At 47.6% G+C, this 20,356-nt stretch overlaps 8 protein-coding genes across 8 annotated transcripts; 5 read left to right on the top strand and 3 right to left on the bottom strand.

Annotated features, from left to right (window-relative positions):
* Positions 1-221: 221 nt before the first annotated feature.
* N7479_003501 (coiled-coil-helix-coiled-coil-helix domain-containing protein) lies at positions 222-1,000 on the top strand (the record flags this gene model as incomplete). Its single annotated transcript, XM_057251198.1, has 4 exons — positions 222-292; positions 537-644; positions 797-824; positions 959-1,000. The coding sequence occupies 4 exons, from the start codon at positions 222-224 to the stop codon at positions 998-1,000; spliced, it is 249 nt and encodes an 82-aa protein (XP_057110523.1).
* Positions 1,001-1,967: 967 nt separating this feature from the next.
* Positions 1,968-5,310, top strand: N7479_003500 (MDM20/NAA25 family protein; the record flags this gene model as incomplete). The annotated part of the gene is made up of 7 exons (XM_057251197.1): positions 1,968-2,163; positions 2,258-2,478; positions 2,558-2,734; positions 2,833-3,176; positions 3,245-3,521; positions 3,574-4,506; positions 4,558-5,310. 7 exons carry the CDS (start codon positions 1,968-1,970, stop codon positions 5,308-5,310), a joined length of 2,901 nt encoding a protein of 966 aa, XP_057110522.1.
* Positions 5,311-5,687: 377 nt separating this feature from the next.
* On the top strand, positions 5,688-6,704 carry N7479_003499 (60S ribosomal protein eL36; the record flags this gene model as incomplete). The annotated part of the gene is made up of 3 exons (XM_057251196.1): positions 5,688-5,732; positions 6,134-6,319; positions 6,621-6,704. The coding sequence occupies 3 exons, from the start codon at positions 5,688-5,690 to the stop codon at positions 6,702-6,704; spliced, it is 315 nt and encodes a 104-aa protein (XP_057110521.1).
* A 517-nt stretch (positions 6,705-7,221) lies between these two features.
* Positions 7,222-8,785, bottom strand: N7479_003498 (putative UBX domain protein; the record flags this gene model as incomplete). The annotated part of the gene is made up of 2 exons (XM_057251195.1): positions 7,222-8,587; positions 8,649-8,785. 2 exons carry the CDS (start codon positions 8,783-8,785, stop codon positions 7,222-7,224), a joined length of 1,503 nt encoding a protein of 500 aa, XP_057110520.1.
* Positions 8,786-9,123: 338 nt separating this feature from the next.
* pup3 (proteasome core particle subunit beta 3) lies at positions 9,124-9,946 on the top strand (the record flags this gene model as incomplete). Its single annotated transcript, XM_057251194.1, has 4 exons — positions 9,124-9,126; positions 9,202-9,220; positions 9,278-9,732; positions 9,803-9,946. The coding sequence occupies 4 exons, from the start codon at positions 9,124-9,126 to the stop codon at positions 9,944-9,946; spliced, it is 621 nt and encodes a 206-aa protein (XP_057110519.1).
* Positions 9,947-10,651: 705 nt separating this feature from the next.
* On the bottom strand, positions 10,652-12,119 carry N7479_003496 (epoxide hydrolase; the record flags this gene model as incomplete). The annotated part of the gene is made up of 4 exons (XM_057251193.1): positions 10,652-11,421; positions 11,471-11,543; positions 11,600-11,727; positions 11,798-12,119. 4 exons carry the CDS (start codon positions 12,117-12,119, stop codon positions 10,652-10,654), a joined length of 1,293 nt encoding a protein of 430 aa, XP_057110518.1.
* Positions 12,120-14,237: 2,118 nt separating this feature from the next.
* On the top strand, positions 14,238-17,078 carry N7479_003495 (CheY-like superfamily; the record flags this gene model as incomplete). The annotated part of the gene is made up of 1 exon (XM_057251192.1): positions 14,238-17,078. The coding sequence occupies one exon, from the start codon at positions 14,238-14,240 to the stop codon at positions 17,076-17,078; it is 2,841 nt and encodes a 946-aa protein (XP_057110517.1).
* A 532-nt stretch (positions 17,079-17,610) lies between these two features.
* Positions 17,611-19,559, bottom strand: N7479_003494 (endo-beta-1,2-glucanase; the record flags this gene model as incomplete). Its single annotated transcript, XM_057251191.1, has 7 exons — positions 17,611-17,691; positions 17,754-17,926; positions 18,135-18,268; positions 18,328-18,397; positions 18,451-18,705; positions 18,955-19,204; positions 19,260-19,559. The coding sequence occupies 7 exons, from the start codon at positions 19,557-19,559 to the stop codon at positions 17,611-17,613; spliced, it is 1,263 nt and encodes a 420-aa protein (XP_057110516.1).
* Positions 19,560-20,356: the final 797 nt, after the last annotated feature.

Raw genomic sequence — 20,356 nt, 5'->3', positions numbered from 1 at the left:
GCCTAAGTGTTATGCGGACTTTGGTTGGGGTATTGACAGATCTCCGCGCCAAGACCGCGGGATCTCCAATTCTTCCTGCGTCGAACGCTAACTTCTGCTCCAATCAACCTCCACCTGACCTCCAATCTGATTTTCGAGGCTTTGGCATTCTGTTTTATTGATTACATCACTTCTCCTAATTATCCATTGCAAAAACGGGGACATACGAACTGACCGCACCCATGGCGTCCGAGTCAACCCAAGGAGACGCTCACGACAAAGCGTGGGCGAAAGCGGAGAAGAGGTTCACACAGTATGTTTCAATGTTTCTTCCTTCCTCCTCTTTCTGTGTTTTTCCATTCCCAAAATGTGATGCATATGTATGACGCTTCTAAAGTCATCAGTGATCGCGGGCGTTCTCCACGGGATCCCCTTGACATGGACAATGGGGTCTTGAGAGCCAACGCATAATAACACAAGCTAGCCCGATGGTTGCATATAATTGGGCTGAATACGTGTAGCTCTTATCTATACTGATAGCTAACTTGCGATTATAGTAAACATGCTAGCGAGTACTACGACCCATGCCAAGACTTCGCGGATCGGAGTCTCCAGTGTATGAAACGGAATGCCTCCGATCGCGAAATGTGCCACGATTATTTCCAGTATGTCAGAAGTTCTTATGTGATCTGAGCAATACTTTGACTTGCCCCCTGTGAAATTTATCTGGCTTTCGATCAAATCCTGGCCAGCTCGTACAATATTGTCATGACTATTATATGTCTGAGGCTTCTCACTGACTGGTTACCTTTTCTAGAGCTTATCGTGATTGCAAAAAGAACTGGGTAAGTTCAATATATACATATTTTCCTCTTTATCGCCTCAACCTCCTGTCTTATGCAGGTTGTATCCTATCCGCGAGATCCATTGACTTCGATTGATGCGTGTCGGAGTATACTCGGTCGCTAACGAGGCACAGCTCACCCAGAAGAAAGTTTCTTTGACGCCTCTGTCAAAGTGAGACGTCTTTATCACCCCAGACTATTCTTACCAAACAGATCAACAAATTTCCTGGCTGGCAAGATCCCTGATATTCCCAAACCAGTTGTTGCATGCCATTGCATAAGGTGTGCTCTTCTACCAATCCAATTATCAGAACTCTCCAAAGTCTATCTCTTAGCTTCTGTTCATGTGAAACGCTATGTGATAAACATTCAAACTACTGTCGGGAACCACAACCTTCCTAGGCTGGTAAAATATTCCATTTTTGGCAAGTCGAAACGTTTCATGGTCCGGTGCTGACCTGCGAGATAAGCGGTTTTCTCCTTTGGGGTTTGTTTTCCTGCGCCTTGAATTATATATGGCGCATCGGACCATCTGTTAGATGATTTTAAGTCTGTATATTAACCTTTTCGTAACCTTGCGTTCTTATCTATCTTGTCCGGTGTACTCCGTACTAGTGATCTTCACGTTCCGTCGAATACAACCTTCGTACATACATGAAGCAAACTATATAAACTACATGAACCCTTTAAGGTTGGAAGCATGTAGATACCCAGCCTCAGAGGTCTCGTAGCAACCGTGTCTCAAGAGTTTGGGGTTGAAGTGTTGACTTCTTATCCTAATTGATACATATAGTTTGTACCATAAATTGAACTATAAAGTATGATCGAAAATTCAATTTTTTTTTCTTAAACCTGCCATTCATATCATTTCTATTTTTGAACAATGTACAATGGTGCATACAACGCATACGGCATGTTCCAAATGTTGGTTTCTTGCCGGCAGTATGGTGCGGGGACCAACTGACCGCCTTCTCATTTGGTTACCTTCCCCGCCAAATAAAAAAGTGACCGGAGTCGATCACTCCACTTTAACTAGGATCATTGACCCTTTTTAGCCCATGCTGTGCTTTGCACAGTGATCAGACCATTCTGCGAAAGACGTCAATTGAATAGTTTTCCCGCAAGTTGAACAACACATCCACCATGAGCTCCAGCAATGACGCGGTGTTCCTGCGTCGCAACAACCAAATCCAAGATGCCATTGACTCGCAGAACATGAAGCAGGCCTTGCAGCTGATTGAGAAGCGCATGAAAAAAGGCGAGAATACGCATTTCCTGAAGGCGAGTCATCTTTATTGCTGTTCATTCCGAATTCACCACTGTCGTGGCGGTGTCAGCTGTATGAAACCAACTAACATGTGAGATCGCAAGCAAGCAGGCCTGGAAAGCGAATGTCCTATTCAACCATGCAGACGACACCCATAAAAAGAAAGGTATCGCAGAGACCCTCGCGCTGTGCAACGCCGATCCACCAATCTCGGATTTGGACTCTCTCGACATACTCCACCGTACGCTACAGAAGATGGATGACCATACCGAGCTTCGGAGCGCGATATGGGAACGGGCAGCTAAGACGAAGCCACAAGACCATGCTCTTCAGATGAGGTGGTTCAATTTCGGATATGAGGCTGGTGACTGGAAGTCAGCCCAGAAAGTGAGTTGGGAAGAAGCCTATGCGACACCGGCATCATATCAAGGCTCAAGTTGCTAACGAGTGACATTTCTTATCATAGGCCGCCATGAGTCTTCAAAAGAACTTTCCTCGGGAGCGGAAGTACTATTTCTGGGCTATTTTCCTTTGTTATCTCGTTTCAGATGACGAGGCTAGCTCGGACATGGACCGCAAGTTGTTTGGGACACTTGCCTATCGCTTTGCTCAAAAGACAGTAGATGAGGTCCCCTCTAACCCGGTATGTGAATTTTTCCAAGAACTGCATGCTCATTGGAAGTGAAGACTCGACGTAATATTTGGACATGAATGACTGACTGACCAAATGACTTACTGCAGACCGAATTGCTAAGCCCCCCGAGAGCCATACAAACCGCCGAGGAACTTCTCTTGGTTTTTCGAATCTTCGAGTCGCAGAGCCGTTGGGAAGAGATTGTGCAGGTTCTTAATAGAGAGAATGTTGGTCTCAGCTCTCGGATTGTTAATAACGACCGAAGCTTTATGTTAGCCAAAGTCACTGCCTTGGGAGCTGCAGGACTCTGGGAAGAAGGGCACTCATACGCGAAAAGTTTGCTCGCCGTGTCCGAAAATGAATCAGAGCGCAATACTCTGCATGAGCGCGATGATTGGAAATACTGGAATTTGCTCATCGCAGCCGTGCGACACCTTGATAAAAGTCCAGGGTATGTATTTCAATATCTCGCTTTTACACCATTAAATCCACAACTAACAAATGATTACGCGTTCATAGACTACTCTCTGAAACCCAACAGCATATCGAGAAGTTCATCGAATTCATCCCAAAGTCCCGTAATGCACACATTGCTCTCATGGACACAGCCCTAACCGGGTTTAAACGAGGCGAGCGGACAGAGGATGATCTGGTTGCTGCGTGTCAAAGATACTTTGACCAACACAAGCACAAGCTCTATGCCTTTAAAGACTTGCGAGGGGCCTTGGAGACCCGTGATGGCGCTTTGATTCACCGAGTATCTCAAGATTGCATGGACAGTGTCGAAGGGAACACCGTAAGTGCAATTTCTACTAAAATTGGTTAATGCGAGCTAATCAACTTTCTAGGATGATGCCATTCCATTGATTAATGCGTACAAGCTGCAATACTGCGACCGGATTTCAGGCAACAACAGCGCATCGAAGTCCAGTATTGAGACTCTTGTCCGCAATTGCATTTACTTTTATGATGCATTCACCCTTCTAGCAAAGACCCAGGACCGAGAGAAAGAAAGCCAACCAGATACTGCTTCCACGATGGAGAGTCGGCCTACGGATGACTTCTGCATTATTGCCGCCATGGCTCTTCTTCAGCCTAGCCAGGAATCAGAGAAAGTCAGCAACACTGCCCTGATTCGCGCAGCCGGGATTCTGGAACACCTTCTAATCGATTCGCCTCATAACTACGAGGCGATTCTTATGTTGATTCGCATTTATCTTCTTCTCGGTGCTGGCTCCATTGCTTTGAGGTGGTTTAGCAAACTGTCTGTCAAGCAAATGCAGTATGAAAGTGTTGCTCATAATCTCTTCACCCGCTTTGCCACCATCCACCCTCATGCCGCGCCTCCTATCGAGGGGGCAGAGTACAAGGACTTTGACCCGCAAGCTACATTTATTGCCGCTCTTGACTTTTATCGCAATGCGAACTTTACTATCAAGAACTCCTTGATCAAAGGACTCAATGATGGCGTTTATGTCAATCTAGACGACACCATCGAGCTTCAAAAACGTATCAGGGACAGCATCTGCCGGAGAATGTGGGCTCTGGACTTACGGCGGATGCAAAGAATCCGCAAAGGAACCCACTTGGCCCTCCACGAGAACATCGGTCAGCAATTTTCGCCCTCTCATATATTCCTGATATACTTAAATACTGATTACCCTATAGCACAGGATACGTCGCCGGCTCGAGACCAGCGGAAGTATGACGGTTTCATGAACTTGGAACGTTGTGAACAATCTCCATTTGAGCACAGACTGCGCACAGGCCCGATTCCCGGGGTAAGTTTGTTTGCTTGAGCGACATCGCGGCACCGACTAATGTCAATATAGGAAAACTGGTTAGCATCCGCCCGGCTCACTGATCGACTTTTCAGCGTTCTCGAGAGCATTGGCAGTCAAAAGCCCCTTGTCTTGAAGCTAGACCTGCCCGCAATCGGCGAATTGTCGCTCTCCCAGACTGATGATGATCACACTGACGCCGAGAGGGATGCAACCAAGATTCACTTAGAATTGTTGAAAGTGGCTATGTTTATGGCTGGATCCAAGGCCCATACTGCTACCGAAATTGAGGCCGCTCTTGGCGAGGTAGAGAATTGGTTGAAGGTCAAGAAACAGGATCTAGCCCTCGATGACACTAAGAAATCTCCTCTTATTAAGAGAACGACTATCGAGTTCACCCCAGGTACCCCAGGTGCACCAACATGGGAATATTTCCATGCCATCTGGATCCTCGTGGAGACCCTCAAGGCTCTATGGAATATTTTCGACTTGGATTCTCGAAAGTCCATAAAGACTGCTAAACTCCATGCCGAGAAAATGAAGCGACTCAATATTCTTGTCCGTGAAGTTTTCGAGGACATCCGCTCGAACACCCGAAGTTTGAAACAGAGTCTTATCGAATCAGCTACTCTCAGTACACTCATCGACATGGTCAAGTGTGGTGATACAACTGATGAATACGAGAAGCCTCTTCAAGATGTTATAGAAAAGACGATGGACGACTCCGCGCTCGAATTATTCTGCGGAGAGCTGAGGGAGAGCTGGGAGGAGGCACTTGATGGAGTGCTGGCTGCCAAGCTTTAATTTTGAATATCAAGAAATGCAAAGAATGAATCATGTGGCCATGAAGTTACATAGTTAGAGTATATGTAAACCAAATCCATGACAGTTGATATTGACAAGTCAGATGCAGTCCAGTAAGAGGTCGATCTATACTCCGTACAAAAGAGGGCAACAGCTATCACGTGCGTATGCCAAGACATATTGCTCTTAATGCCTGAGGTATCATAATTGTACGCTAGTCCCGATTAGCGCAGCCCTAGCCCTAGTCACTCGCCTACCGCACCAACGCCAAGACCCCATTTTGCGGTTCCAAGGCAAAAGACCAGGCGATTTTCACACGGCTCTCTCACCTCCTCTTCGACAACCTCCGCCAACCCCTTCAGTCAACAACCGTCGAGATGGCCGAACGCTCCGGAATTGTGGTCGGACTTAACGCGGGCCGGGTACGTTCTTACTGTCTCTCTGCACCATGTTTTTCGGTCGTTTGAAGGTCTCCCAAGGTCTCTTCTTCTTTCATTCAGTCTGTTGGTCCATTCAGGACCAGCCGGGTCAAGGTTTATCGCGGCAACACCGGGAATCATTACGGCAAGGAGGATTGTGATTGAATCGCCCATTGGAAAAATCAGAGCTTCTCTGGGGAAAATTTCGATGTCACGGGAACACTTTTTTTTTTGGATTCGACTTTGGCTCCGAAGCCAGCACTCGCCTTGCACGGAACCCTGATCCGACCACGCCATGGGACCACTCCGATAGGCAGACACGAACGCGAATAGAAGAGACCACTGGGACTTGAGACCGCTACATGACTTAGCGAAACAGACATACTGACTGGGTTTTGATATAGAAAACCACCGCCCTCAACACCCCCAAGACCCGCATCTCGCGCACCAAGGGCAAGTCTTCCCGCCGCACCGCTTTCGTCCGCGAAATCGCCCAGGAGGTCGTTGGTCTCGCTCCCTACGAGCGCCGCATCATTGAGTTGCTGCGCAACGCCCAGGATAAGCGTGCCCGCAAGCTCGCTAAGAAGCGCGTATGTTTACTCTCAATCCTTATTCCGATCTCGTCTGGTTGGCTCTGTTACTTGGATTACGTTGGATTCGGATCGATTTGGTCAAGGCCTTGGTGTATCAGACTCGTAACGTATGGGTCATGCATGTCAATCTTGCATAGAGCGATGAATTTCGATCTCTGCTTGGACAAGCCTATGCGATTACTGTTTTGTTCACAAGTGACCGAGATCCATGACCAAAATCAAACGATTGCCATTAGAACCGGAGCCCGCCCAGTCGATCTATCCTATCAGTTGACACTTTTGCTAACTTCGTATCTAGCTCGGTACTTTCGGCCGCGGCAAGGCCAAGGTTGAGTCCATGCAGAAGATCATTGCTGAGTCTCGCCGTACCGCTGCTCACTAAATTTTCCAACCCGTTCCTGTTTTTCTTTCGTTTTAACGACTCGACGCAAAAAAGCGTGATTCTCGGATCGGAAAGGGGTTTCGTGGCCACTGGGCGTGCATGAAGGGGAAGGCAAATATGGGATTCCTTCTCTGTCGTATGGAGTGAAACCATAATGAAAACAATTATTCAACCATTTCACGTTTGATATTTGCAATTGAGCCACTTTCTAAATGAAGGTTTACACTGTAGATGGAAAAGCGTATGATTGCTCAAGTATCTGCTGAGTGAGATCTGCCTTCATGTGTGCACATGCAGAGTCATCAGGTTCTCAATGGTTCTACATAAATATACACCTTTAATTTGTTGTCAAATATGTATTGCTAGACTATATATGTAAATGAGGCATGTGATTCAAGTCTATCCGCACATCTGAGATGTTAAGCGTCTTCAAGGGATCCGTCACATAGTCAAGTCATGATCATCAAGAGCAGCACATCTCACTCATCTGAACTAAATACATTCCATTATGCCAATTTCATTTCTTGCCTGGTAGCTTCAGCCACTTAGGCATCGTACCACTCTTCCGTGCTCCGCTAGGCTTATCGCCGCCTTGGGAGCTACTTGGACCCGGCTGTGAGGGACCAGGCACATCTTCTTCCTTGAGCTCTGGCGGTTGCTCCACCTTGAGCTGTTGAGCCTGGCTCCGAAGCTCGGGGCGTAGGATCTCCGCTCGGCGTGCATGAACAAACGAGGCAGCGTTATCAGCCCAAGAGAAGTTGACGAGCACACGGCCAGCTAACCCTAGATCTTTAATAAGTCGCTTCTTATCTGATGACGGTATGGCGGTTGTGTAATTGGATCGGGATACGCCATGGACAGTTAGAATGAAGCTCTCACTGGCGAACGGTGAAGCAAGACACCCGCGTGCAAATTCATACAACGACTGTCCTGTGTCCGAGACCCCAAATTTGGCGACAACTTGGCTCTGATCTGGGAAACGGATCTTCACATCGACCTCGCGGATCGCTGCTCGCTTTGCCGCTTCTGCCTCTGCCTTGGCGGCGATCTCGGCGTCCGTTGGTAAGCGCTTTGGGCGAGAAGACTCATTGAGTAACCGCTGATGCAGTTTTGCGTGCTCAATGGAGGGTACGTAATCACTCTCATTGTAGTCTAGTTTTGCCGACGAAGGAGTGTCTTCTGAGGGAGGGGAGAAGACAGTAACCGTTCGGCTAGAGTCGGCTGTGGAAGTGGCTGGTTCGGAGAGAGATGGGGGAGGTACAACTTCGTCCGATTCGGTGGTGACGCTGGAGGGCTCAGGCTGCAATGTGCTGGAGAGCTCTTGAGCAGGCTCCTTGCTTGTGCTGTCGGTGGGAGCTGCTGAGGGCACTGCGTTCTTATCCTGTGCCGAAGGAGCCTCATCCTTGAAGAACTCGCCAATCTTGGTCATGGCTTCTTCGATAGGCTCCTCCGTCCGTCGGAAACTGAGTCGAATAAGAATATTGCCACTGTTGAAACCTAGCTGAGCTAGGGTTTTTTGTAGATCCGTGAAGGTCGATAGTTCACGTTCCATAATCTGAAGGACAGGGATCTCATAGTACAGTCGTCCGGCGACATCTCCGCCCTCGGCAGAGGGCACTGCACGTGAAGTGAGATTCCGTATAGGGCCACTGCCTGCAACTCCTGCCTCGAACTTGCGTAGTACCATCCATAGTGTAGTCGTGCTAGGGAACTTATCAAGTATACGGTTATTCGGGGCACCACGAGCCTCAGCTTCGGGCAGTTGTAGGCCGACAGTTACGACTGATGGGGAGCGAGAGAGTTGAACAAGTTCAAGCTTTGCGCCAGAGGTGAGACCAGACAGTCGGTAAGAAAGAGAAAGATCTAATTGCCTGCGATTGTGTCTGTTGCGCAGATTGAGACCGGGTCAGTGTTGTCATCAGAGAAACAGGAACACTAACTCACTTTAATGAATACTGGCTAGCATTGTATCCAAGTTTCGTACATGCTTCTTGTAGGATATCGGTCAAGTGTTTGGCGGGAGTAGTCTTGATTGTCGCCCGCCTGGCTGTCGCGTCGATCACGACAACGTGGGCACTCATTGTGTATGGAGAACACTAGCTCTAGCAATAAATAGAAAAGATTTAATATCTCAATAGCGAGATTTAAAAAAGATAAATCAAAGGCAGAAGCGGAAAACTCGAATGCGGGGAGAAAGAGGGCGCAGAGTAGTCCAGAAAGTAGTCGAAGGGAATACGAAACAGGCAGCGGTGCGGGCGTCATCTGAGCTCTCGCGTACCTCAGAGCTTCCCCGTCATCAACTCACCTCCATCACCTCTCCCAACCCGCCCCCTTCTCAACCACATTTCCTCTTCTTTTTTCTTGTGCTTTAGCTCTAGGATATCTCTGTCATATTGAATTGTATTGAAATACTGCAATAATGGTAAGAAAAATACACCTTTGTCCCTATCCTCCACGGTTCTCTGGACCTCAAAGCTGACCGACTTATCCATCACAGTCCAACCCCTTCGATATCAGTATGCCGGAACCTTGTCCCTTGTGAATAACAAACCAAAATACTAATCATTCTGCAGATGGCGGTGCCTGTGTCGCCATGGTGGGCAAGGACTGCGTTGCCATCGCCTGTGACCTTCGCCTGGGCATGCAGTCCCTGACCATTTCCAACAACTTCCCCAAGATCTTCAACTACGCTCCATCCACCTATCTCGGCCTGACTGGCCTCGCCACCGATGTCAACACCGTGTCCGATCTCTTCCGTTACAAGGTCAACATGTACCGGCTGCGCGAGGAGCGCGACATCGCACCGCAGACCCTTGCCAACCTAGTGAGCTCATCGCTGTATGAGAAGCGTTTCGGTCCTTACTTCGTCAGTCCTGTGCTGGCTGGTATCAACCCCACAACGGGGAAGCCGTTCATTTGCGGCTTTGACAGCATTGGCTGTATCGATTTCGCCAAGGACTTCATTGTCAGCGGAACAGCAAGCGACCAGCTCTTCGGTACTTGCGAGGGTCTGTGGGAGCCCGATCTGGTATGTATTATTGGTGTTATCATATCTCCTCCCCAACTAGATTCCCTATCTAACACATTTGTCATTACAGGCCCCCGAGGACCTCTTCGAGACAATCTCACAAGCGCTGCTTAGCGCCGTGGACCGAGATGCCCTCTCCGGCTGGGGTGCCCAGGTTTACATTATAGAGAAGGACAAGGTTACCCAGCGGTTATTGAAGGGACGACAGGATTAGATTTGGGGAAGTGGTTGTTTTGGGCTTTCCGTTGGTTTGAGGGCAAATCCCGGCGTCTACGGTCTTCACTGGATTATATGTGCCGTGTACGGCCAATCAATGATGGGATAGCGCGAGAGCAATGTGAGAGCGGTTGATACCTGAGCCGAAGGGCAAATTTGTTCTTTGACTCGATGTTTCTCTTACTCCTACTCATGATAATAAAGGCCCCCGTTGTCACGTCACGGCAGTGTTCCAGTTTGCACCATCAATTAAAGATATTAAACAGGGAATCGGACAAAGTCCAATTTGCGAGGATCAGTAACCATCCCAATCTGCTGCCTTGACTGACATTTATCTTTCTTCAGACCTCGTAACTTACTCTTTGCCCACGTCCAGGGAAGTTCTAGATGCCTATCCATATTCTGGATTTGTCTGGCTAAGGTAGAGTTTTTATACACTATTTTCTATCCACGAGTCCAGCTTCATAGACTCAGCCACCATAAGCTTGCATTGTTGTTTGTGAGGTTGCTTGGTATGAAAACAACAACACTAACAAATTGGTCGAACTATAAAGGCAAACAAGCATATGGGCAAGAGATAAGATCAAGTACAAAATCGGGTTCCTTCTTTTCAAAACGACTGACATGTTGCCATATATCCTTTCCAGCCAAAGACCCAGTTATCTCAAAAAGGCCCTGGTAAATGGTAAATCCAGTGAGTCCTTCAATACCCATCTCTACCAGCTACCACCCCATAGGCTGGTCCATTATTGCCTAGGAACTTTTTGATATCATACGCCAGCAACTCGGGCACTTCCCAGGCCGCAAAATGACCACCATGATCATACTCCGTTTCCTGCACAACATTCCCAATGGACCGGTACCACGCCATGGGAAGCATAATAATCTCCTCCCGGAACTGCGCCACTGCAAAGCGCACACTCTGCGGTGCCCGAGCCCCGAGAACCTGTTCAGTCGACATGTAATTCAGGCCTGTCTTTCCTCGCAGATCCTTCTGTGCTCCTTCCTCCGACGCAACCGCATTTCCATCACGCTTCGGCGCCGAACCCTCGTAGTAGATCCTCGTTGACGCTGCTGGGCCGGCCGTAGAGAAATAGTATACACTCACCCAGGTCAAGATCTCCTCATCTGTCCAGGAGTAGTTGTCGGCCCATGTGTGCATTTTATCATAGATCCAAGCTAGTAATCCGACGGGACTATCGTGAAGCCCGTAGCCTAGAGTCTGTGGTCGGGTTTCTTGCTGTTTCATGTATGCGTTACCACCGGTGAAATATCCCAATGACCGGGCGATATGGCCACGATCTTTCGCCGAGAATGGCACAGATAGCAGCGATTTGACGAACTGGTAGGGACTTCGCCATGGGTAGGGCGGTATGACGGGTATGAAGTTCAGATGAATAGCTTGGATGTGTTGTGGGTAGTACTGAGACATGGTACGGGCGATCATGCTGCCCCAGTCGCCTCCTTGAACCACTGCTCTGGAATTAGTTGGTTTGTTTTAGCAGGAACAGATAATGCTTACCATATTTATCATAGCCAAGCACAATCATCACTTTGTGGAGAGCTTCGGCGTATTGTGCCAGCCCGAACCCTCTCTAATTCGGTTGTGAGGATGATTTCGACTAGTGCTGATACATTGCACTCAACATACCTTCTTGACTCCCTGTGAAAATCCAAAATTTGGCAACGAAGGTGCCACGACATCGAATACTGGGCCATCCCCGTTGTTTTTAGTGAGTAGTGGGATAAGCTTGGTGGATTCGAGGAAGCTGCCAGGCCCTGGTATAAGAACGATGAATTAGCAGGCGTGATGAAGACACTGATTTTGAAAGTCTTTGGGGCTAGATACACCCATGGATAAAAAGCAATGGAATTGCTTTCAAATTTCCGCTCTGATGATGCACAGCATGTATATTCAACTCTCCGAAGCCCTCCACTCCTATTTGAACATTGACTTGTTTGAATTGCTCATTCAGCTTCCGCTCTTGCTCCCGCCAGTCAAACTGCTCGCGCCACACGGCGATAAGTCTTTTGATTTCAAGGAGAGGAACGCCCATATCCCACCCCGAAGCTTCGAGCTCATCAGGAAAGGCGACATACTCCAGCTTGTGGCGGAGCTGCTGGAGTTTCTCGTCCGGAACGGCGATTTTGTATGGGGTAACTGAGGCCATGGTTGTAGATAATGTCAAGATGAGAGTTTCATGAGGATGATTGGAATGGCAAGGTAGTCCCTATGTACATATGATATACATATGTACTCCCGTACGACAGCATCATCGGATTACGCGCCCTTCTGCGGGGTTATGCACAGTACTGTTTCTTGCTCGAGATGTAGGGGATGTAGCTAGTTGCTCCAGTTATGCATATGTATGCGCACAATCGCGCTCGGGCCTTCTTCGTTGATCACGGAGGTTTGGATAGTTACCTCGGTTTCACAGTACTAATATTGGTTAATGTGCAAGGATGGGATTTTGTGGTATAAGGTGAGTCAATTTGGACAGATGCGCTCCGCATATCAAAAATAGATGCATCTTCAGCGTTAGGACAAAGACACGACCTTCCAACTTTGATACTCCATATGTATCGTATGTATGGGTGTATACATTTGAAAATGTGGTCTTGTGATAGAATTGTTTTTGGCATTGTTTTTGGCAGCCTTTTAGTAGTCTTTCTTCTTAGATATTTTCTCTCTCTTCTCATTCAAATCCATGAATGTACATATTAAGATCGCCAACAATATACTGGGCAGCCCTGGAGTTAACTTTACATACCTCCATAGATAGCCCGTGGACAGGTGTCTGAGTGTCCGAATGATGATTCACAATGTCCAGGCTTTAGTCCTCAGAAGAGAAGGTGTCCGGGTATTTCTTGCTTTGCTAAGAAGATGTTACTTATTCTGAAGTACACCATGCTCGGAGCTCTCAATTATATTCTCGGGGTCCTTTACCCAAAGCCTTCCATGTCAAACCCGCCTCCAGAAATAGTGGGCTAAACTGTTCACCTGCTCTTTATACAGTCTCAAGTTTGCCTCGCCCTCAGCTGCATTTCGTTTTACAAATGCTATCAACATGTTTTGGCAGAAGAATTTGCCATTCCCAGATATAAACTCCGCCGATGTGGACTTCCAGTTAAAATTTCCTATTTTGAGCAAAATTCACGCTGTCAACTGCTTTGTTAGATTTAAGGGCATAGAAGACTCTACCATTCCTCATACCACAAGTTATATTTAACTGCCGAGATGGAGTCCTTTGAGGGTACATAGTAGTACTGGTCTATACCCAACGGGAAATCACTTATAAGAAATAAAAAATTACAACAATTGCCTAAAAATTAGGCATTTTTTTCAGCTGCCCCCATGAATGCATATCCCCGGAATTCCGAGCATCTCGTTCCCAGAATTGCCAATCAAAGAATGCTCTATGTGCAAGCTCTATATGAAGACCCGCTGGAATGAGGTTGACCAAAACCTGTTTCATGGTGAAATTACACGAACCATCCATAATGGTGAGATTTCGAGGAGTGAATACTAAGAATTTGGTACGTCGCCTTGCTTGAGTATATTGGGAGCCAGAAGGCTTGCTGAGTGCCTAATGTGCCGTGTCTGGACCGAAGAAGACCTTAACGTGGCTTTATATGTATCCGTTCGGCTATACGGGTTTGAACACCGCCTTTTCATCTCTCTAGATATAAAACTGAGAGGGAATAACCCCTAAAAAAGACGTATAACCAGAAAGATGCCATATATGTAGGGAGTAAACGTACATAGATATATTCCATAAACGGGCTGTACTTAGTACCTGACATCTCAATAGAAATATCGGTGTAGACCAGGTACCGAGTACCTGTCGAGCTCCGTCAGGTCTAGATCCCGCTGATCCTGCACAGCCCTCCGTGCACCTCTGCAGGATTCGAGAAAAAATAAATAATACATCACACAAAGAGAAGAACCATAATCAAAGAGAACTACATGCTCTAGAGTAAGCCTCAAACATTTCCGGTATAGAAATATTATTAGCTCTTTATCAAAATACATGAGCTCCTGATCTCCTGTTTCAGGCCCGTGTCTAGACCGCCCGGCCCCCAAACGGAAAATCCCCTCTCCCCTCCTTCTGGGCTTTCTCTCTCCAATATTTCATATTCTGGTGGGTGTACGTCGGAGTCTCGATCCATCCACCGTACCTATTTATACAATTGAATGCTATGGTCGTTGCCCTCGCATAAATAACCACGAGAGTGCCCGAAACACGAATCCTCAAACCGATCCTCGCCCTTCACTTGCCACATGGACTATGCCCGACACGCCCGAGCCGGATGTCTCCCATGCTGTCCAACCTTGTTCCAGCATGCCATTCCCCTCCTGCAAATCCGAATGTATGACCGGTGACGGTTTGAATACCGTTCATGACGACGGAGATGTGCAACGCAACTTGGGAACATGGAATGATGGCGCTCAGACCACTGCCATTGAACATTTGGTTACACTCAAACAGGGTTTGCGGGCATCTGACACTGAGCTGTTCTGGAAACGGCTTATGGAGGACATGACATCTATAACCAAAGCTCAGTATGGGTTCGTTGCTCGGAGGGTGCATGGGAGTGAGCCCATGCCAGAACTAGGCGGGCGGCGCCCGTCGATTTTTGGTGCGGTTTTCTACTACAACGATGGTTACCAGACTGTTGGTTTACAGCGAAACAGGTATTTCGCGGGCGGGAACCCTTTACTGCATATGGACCATGAACGGCCTTGTTTGATCCCCGATAATCTTAGCTCACTTGTATCGTTCGGCGATGATCAATTACCGTTCACTGCCGATGGTTATTTGGCGATTCCCCTATTTTCAGCTGGAAAGTGCCTGGCGCACCTCGGGTTGATGTGGTCGAAAGAAGGTCTTCGGCATAGAAATCTGTCCTGGTCCTTCCTGGAGATGATTCTCCACTCACTCGAAGACCTGATTGTACAACGACTAGGCCCAGGGGAACGAATTCTAGATGAAATGTTAGATTCTCCAACGACAAATATCTCCGATCTCCACAACCCCCAGACTACCTCCTTCCATGAAGCTTCAGATTTCAACTCACATCCCCTCAAACCCTACGCCCGGAGCTTATCCCATGAGCTGAGGACCCCGATGCAGGGTGTTGTGGGCATGCTTGATGTCATGCATGCTACAGTGCGCGAGGCGATGGAGAGTAAAACTCCTGTCAAATCGGGCGGGATTTTTCAATCTCTCAAGGAGGGGATTGAGATGGTTCAAGATAGCGCGAGACGTGCCGTCGAAGCGGCTGACAACGTCGTTCATGCATATGACCTTAACATGCAAATCCCCAAAACACCACTCCGGGAGGAGCCCGAGATACTAGGCGGTCTCGCAATCCCATCTACTATATCTGAAAGCCGCCCGAGTATCTTCATTGAAGGAAACAATATCGCCGTAAATCCATACAAACGACGGCGGAGCCTACCACCAGAAATGAATACCCGACCAGTACGCAAGCAAAGACTCCGTGCGGCTTCGTCGCGGCAAGAGCTTTCGCCTCGCAGCGAAGAAGTCAAGAATGCTGTTCATGAAAGTGACCAAATCGTACATGCGACCACCCCGGCTCGCCAGTTCCAAGCTGTAATGGCTAACATGGTCGATCCGCGCCCATCTCTCGCTGTTCGACGATCCGCACCTCACTTACTTCTTGAGGGTATCAATATGAACATGAGAAGTTCTGCTTTGCGTTTTACCAAATTGCGAGATCTTCTCCGCTTGGTGATCAATGAGTCTCTTCATGTTGATGGCCGACCGGATTCTGCTGTTAGCAATGCAACCGCGTTTGGTGAAAGGATTGAGATACGGTCGCGGTCCTCGAATGGTGAATTGTTTACCAAGGTTGTTGACTGGTCTGTAGACCCTTCATTACCGGACACTCTTCTTGCCGATGACCGTGATCTGGCCAAACTGATCTCGTGTGTCTTTCTCAATGCGATTAAATTTACGAACAACGGCACCATCACTGTCTGCGCAACTATTGATCCAAAGAGGAATGATGTTCTTATTCTTGTCCGCGATACTGGCCCGGGAATCCCCGCTGCATTCCTACCCAATCTTTTCAAGCCATTTGCTCGTGAGGATGCATCGACCACAAGAAGCAAAGATGGCTTGGGTCTCGGTCTCCTTGTGGCTAAGGGCCTTTCACGAAAAATGGGCGGCGACTTAACCTGTGTGCGTTCGTCAACTTCTGGTCCTCAACGTGGTACGGAATTTCGAATTCGAATTCCTGTAAACCAACGTGAAGCTGAACTCCGCCCTGGAACTCCTGCTGAGAGTGTTTTGACTCCATCTACCACGGAGCAAACACGACAGGGCAGCGTCACTAGCACTTTGTCCGATCCCTCCTCTTGCTTTAACTCCCCATTTATCCTCCCCCAAAACTGCCAGCTGCAACAACCAACCCCGAGTACCTCCGACGAAAACATGTCTGAAAGCCCGACACCCCTGCGACCGACCCGTTTGCACCGAACACATATCTCCGGCGATGCATATGACAAGAAGCTTGGGGAGAAATATCCGCTGCGGTTTCTGGTTGCCGAAGACAATCGAATCAACCGGCGCGTACTGGTGAACATGCTACGAAAACTTGGCTACTGCGATGTACTCGAAGCGGCTGACGGCAAAGAAGCCGTCCAGATCGTTCAAGGAATTCTCTCTGCGTCAAAGTCCTCTGTCCTTGGGGCTGGTCTCGATCAAGCACGCGCAATGCAAGGCGTCATCAATAAGCCACTGGCTACCAAAATAAAACCAATCGATGTTGTATTGATGGATCTTTGGATGCCTGAAATGGACGGATATGAAGCTACCTCACGAATTCTCCAGATGGTCGACAATCATAGGGACCAACATGCTGCTTTCGAGCAACCGAACCCCAACAGCCCTGATTCTATGGAAATGGATCCAATCCCCAACAGCTTCTATATGCCACCACCTCCCACTGTTCTTGCCGTGAGTGCCGATGTTAGCGACGAGGCATTAAACCGCGCCTCCCGAGTGGGAATCAAAGGCTATATGACGAAACCCTACAAACTATCTGACCTCGAACGGTTGATTCTCGAATTCTGCGGTGGTACTGGCAACTCCGTTATTTGAATCCTAGTATAACCACTAGACCCGTCATCTGATCATGATGTTGCTTTCTTCTTGGATTCCCACGTCAAGACCATTATATACCCATTTGATGCGGATGTTTTCTTTTTCATGTACAAAATCCCCGGTTGCTTTTTCCGTTGGCCCAGGGGCCTCTCATGTTAGGATATGCATTGACTCGGCGGCCTATTCATTTTCAACTGCCATATACCATAATCGTCATTTATTTTGGCCCATTTTATGTTTATTATCCCCATTCTGGAGACAATGATTGATGATGCATTACAAGCGATAGTTACACACTACATATATATATTATTTAATGGACATGTAGACATGTTGAGACTCGGGTCCTCGCCGTAGGGCTTCCACTCTACGCAGCTTTACACCCAACACTATACAGAATCACTTAATCTAAGTAATGAAATAACCACATGTTATACTATTCTTGTATTCTATATGAAACCATCCCACCATCCGTTCATATTAACCTAGGCCGCTTTATTTGCAAAGAGTGAAATCGATCAATCCTACATCAGGAACAGTCAGTCTCCTGCGGTAGGCAGAAGTTGACATTCTCTCCTTTAAGATGCTTGAAGACCCGAGAGTACTCAGCCTATTTGGAAGCAGTTAGCAATTTCCCTTTACATACAGTCCTTTGGGGCCCAGAGAACAAACATCAATAATGTCCACAAACTCATCATATAAGTTATCTGCCTTCATCTTCTGACGAACAAAGCCATTCACTCCCCCCAAAGTTGCAACTACCGTGGTGATCTTGCTGTCCCATGTGAGAAGTACAGAAACTCCAGTTCCGTCAACACGAGTGGCTTCAGTGCTGCCATAGATATCTGGAGGGTCATTTCAATTAGCATCAGACTAATCACCAGACAGCCTTGAGATTTGAAAGATTTCACCGACTCTGCATTTTCTTGCCAACAACCATATTTCTCCACTAGGCGAGTCCGACAGACTTGTCGACCAAGATTGTCGGGAATACACTATATGGCGTACTGACGTCTAGTTCCTAGACTGTCTGGTTCGAGATGGAAAGGATACCAGCGTTTGAGATATAGCCGGTTACATCGCCAGTGGAGGGATCGGTGATGTTGTTAATTGAGGGGAACATGCCGGGCAATTTCGTGGCGACTGAGTTGCAAGTCCGAACTCGCTCGGCGTTCTCAAATACGCGACTAAATAGGAGACTGTTAGTATATGACAACCGATCTCTGCCCTCGGTTCGAAGTCTCACCGCACAATGTCGATGTCATAGTATGGCATCTGCATTACTTTCCAGGTTTTGTGGCTAGAGAACCAAAATCCTATATCAGAATTTAGTGGCCGTCTTCTCATATTTCCTTCGGCATCCACAAACCTTTCTGGATAGTGATAGGCCCAAAACCACCCATCTCATAGTCCACGCTCACTGACTGGGGCTTTTTAACTTCCCATAGCGTTTCTTTGTCGGCTTTCGACAGACCGCCGAAGAATTGTAGCCAGAAAGTGAAAATCTCGCCTTCGAAAGGGTCATCGAGGAGGTCTTTACTCTCACATACATACGTCTGATCCGAGTGGCTGACAGGAAGGGACTGATCTTTCATTTCAACAACGGCACAAACCCGGCCATCGCCTTTGTAAAAGATCTGATGGGCATAGAAGATTAGTTGATTGGTTAAAATTGAAGAGATCTTGAAATATGTACCTTAGCAGCAGTTGTCTTCGTGTAATCCATCCAAACCTGCCATCTCTGCGCGAGTTCCCGATAGTTCTTGTGTGTTCTCAAGCGCCTGAATAAAACCATATACAGCCCATACAAGCTCATTAGACAGATATTTATTGTTAATCCGGAAACCAGAACGACGATCAAGAATCTACATACCCCTTATCGAGTCCAGGCACGCGTTAGCCCAGTCTGATCTAGGAGTTATATCTTGAATATCTGCTGTGACCCAGGGCAAGAAGCCTCCGAAGCCTGGGTAAGTCTCGTTAAACTTGAGATAAGTCTGCAACTTTCTCTGCATAGTAGAAGCAGCGGTTGTTGGGGCCTTTGCTAGGTTCTCAGGGGAGAGGAATCGAGCAGCCTCTGGAGATCCCGCAATGGCATGGGCGTACAACATGATTTGAAGAGACTATTGGAATATGAGCTGAGGACTTCCAACCAATGAAGGAAATATAAAAACCAACCTCTTTGCTAGCAGCACTGAACGTGTGCTTTTCTGTTGCCTCCCCGGTCACCCAGTCAATGTTACTGCCATCGTAGGAGATACCGTTGTTGCTGTTGTATGAGATATTGTTCTGATGGAACTTGCCCTCCCAATACAGCATGTCATTGATGAAGGAAGTAGAATACTGGAGGTTCTGCTTTTGGGAATGGTGGTGCGCGAAGCGACATGAGGGCTCACTGGTATGTCCGGATTTCGATGGTATGGCATTGACCAGTGTTGCCAATGTTAAGACATGACCGAATTTCTCGTGGAGACGCATATTGCGATTGCTCAAAGAAAATAATTGAATAACGAGCTGGGCTAAACATCGTAACGGATATTTTGATCGTATAAATACATACCATGTGCTTCTGGGTTGAAGCATGAAGTACGTATTTGCCCGAACTTCCGACAAATTATATCACATCAGGACCTCTGGGGTCTCCGCATTTCAAAAAGCTCTCCCCTGAAAAATCCCGGTAGAATCTGATAATGAGCTGAATGTACATGCATATGGGCTTTTGGCCGTTTAGCCTGTGGCTATGAAAATCTATTTCCATTATAGGATGAGATCTTCAACCAGGATTCTTACGGGGATAAATTAGTCGAAGGGAACGGAGAATCGGGGAATTATAGATTGCGCGGGGAATGTTCCTTAGACGTTGATCACTTACTTGATTGAGAGTTCCCAAGCGAAGCATGTCTCTAGACATTGTTTCATTTGTAAACGGCAGACTTGTGAGTTACTGTATCCGGTGAGTTTCGTCTCTTTGGATTTAGCGCCCCCAATACGCTGTCGTGTAACCTACCTTCAATACCGCCGATATAAAAGACCCGGCTTCGTTGCTCATCCTCCCCCTCTCTCACTTTTTTATTCTTCCCACCTCTCTATCTTGCACTCATCGCCGCCCCCTTTCTTTTACTCTGGCTCCACTGAATACTGTACACTGCACATTTGCTTTCAGCTCGACGCACTGCCCCCTAATCTTTTTACCAGAGATGCCGCATGATCCGATATCCAGCTTGCAATGCCTATCACCCGGGAGCGTAACCTCCGGGATGATACAGCATCCTGTT

Source organism: Penicillium vulpinum (genome assembly GCF_028829585.1).
Source record: "Penicillium vulpinum strain IBT 29486 chromosome Unknown utg000002l_segment0_segment0, whole genome shotgun sequence".
Taxonomy (NCBI): domain Eukaryota; kingdom Fungi; phylum Ascomycota; class Eurotiomycetes; order Eurotiales; family Aspergillaceae; genus Penicillium; species Penicillium vulpinum.
The sequence above is the reverse complement of the archived record's forward strand: the minus strand, read 5'-3'. Positions and strand labels throughout refer to the sequence as shown.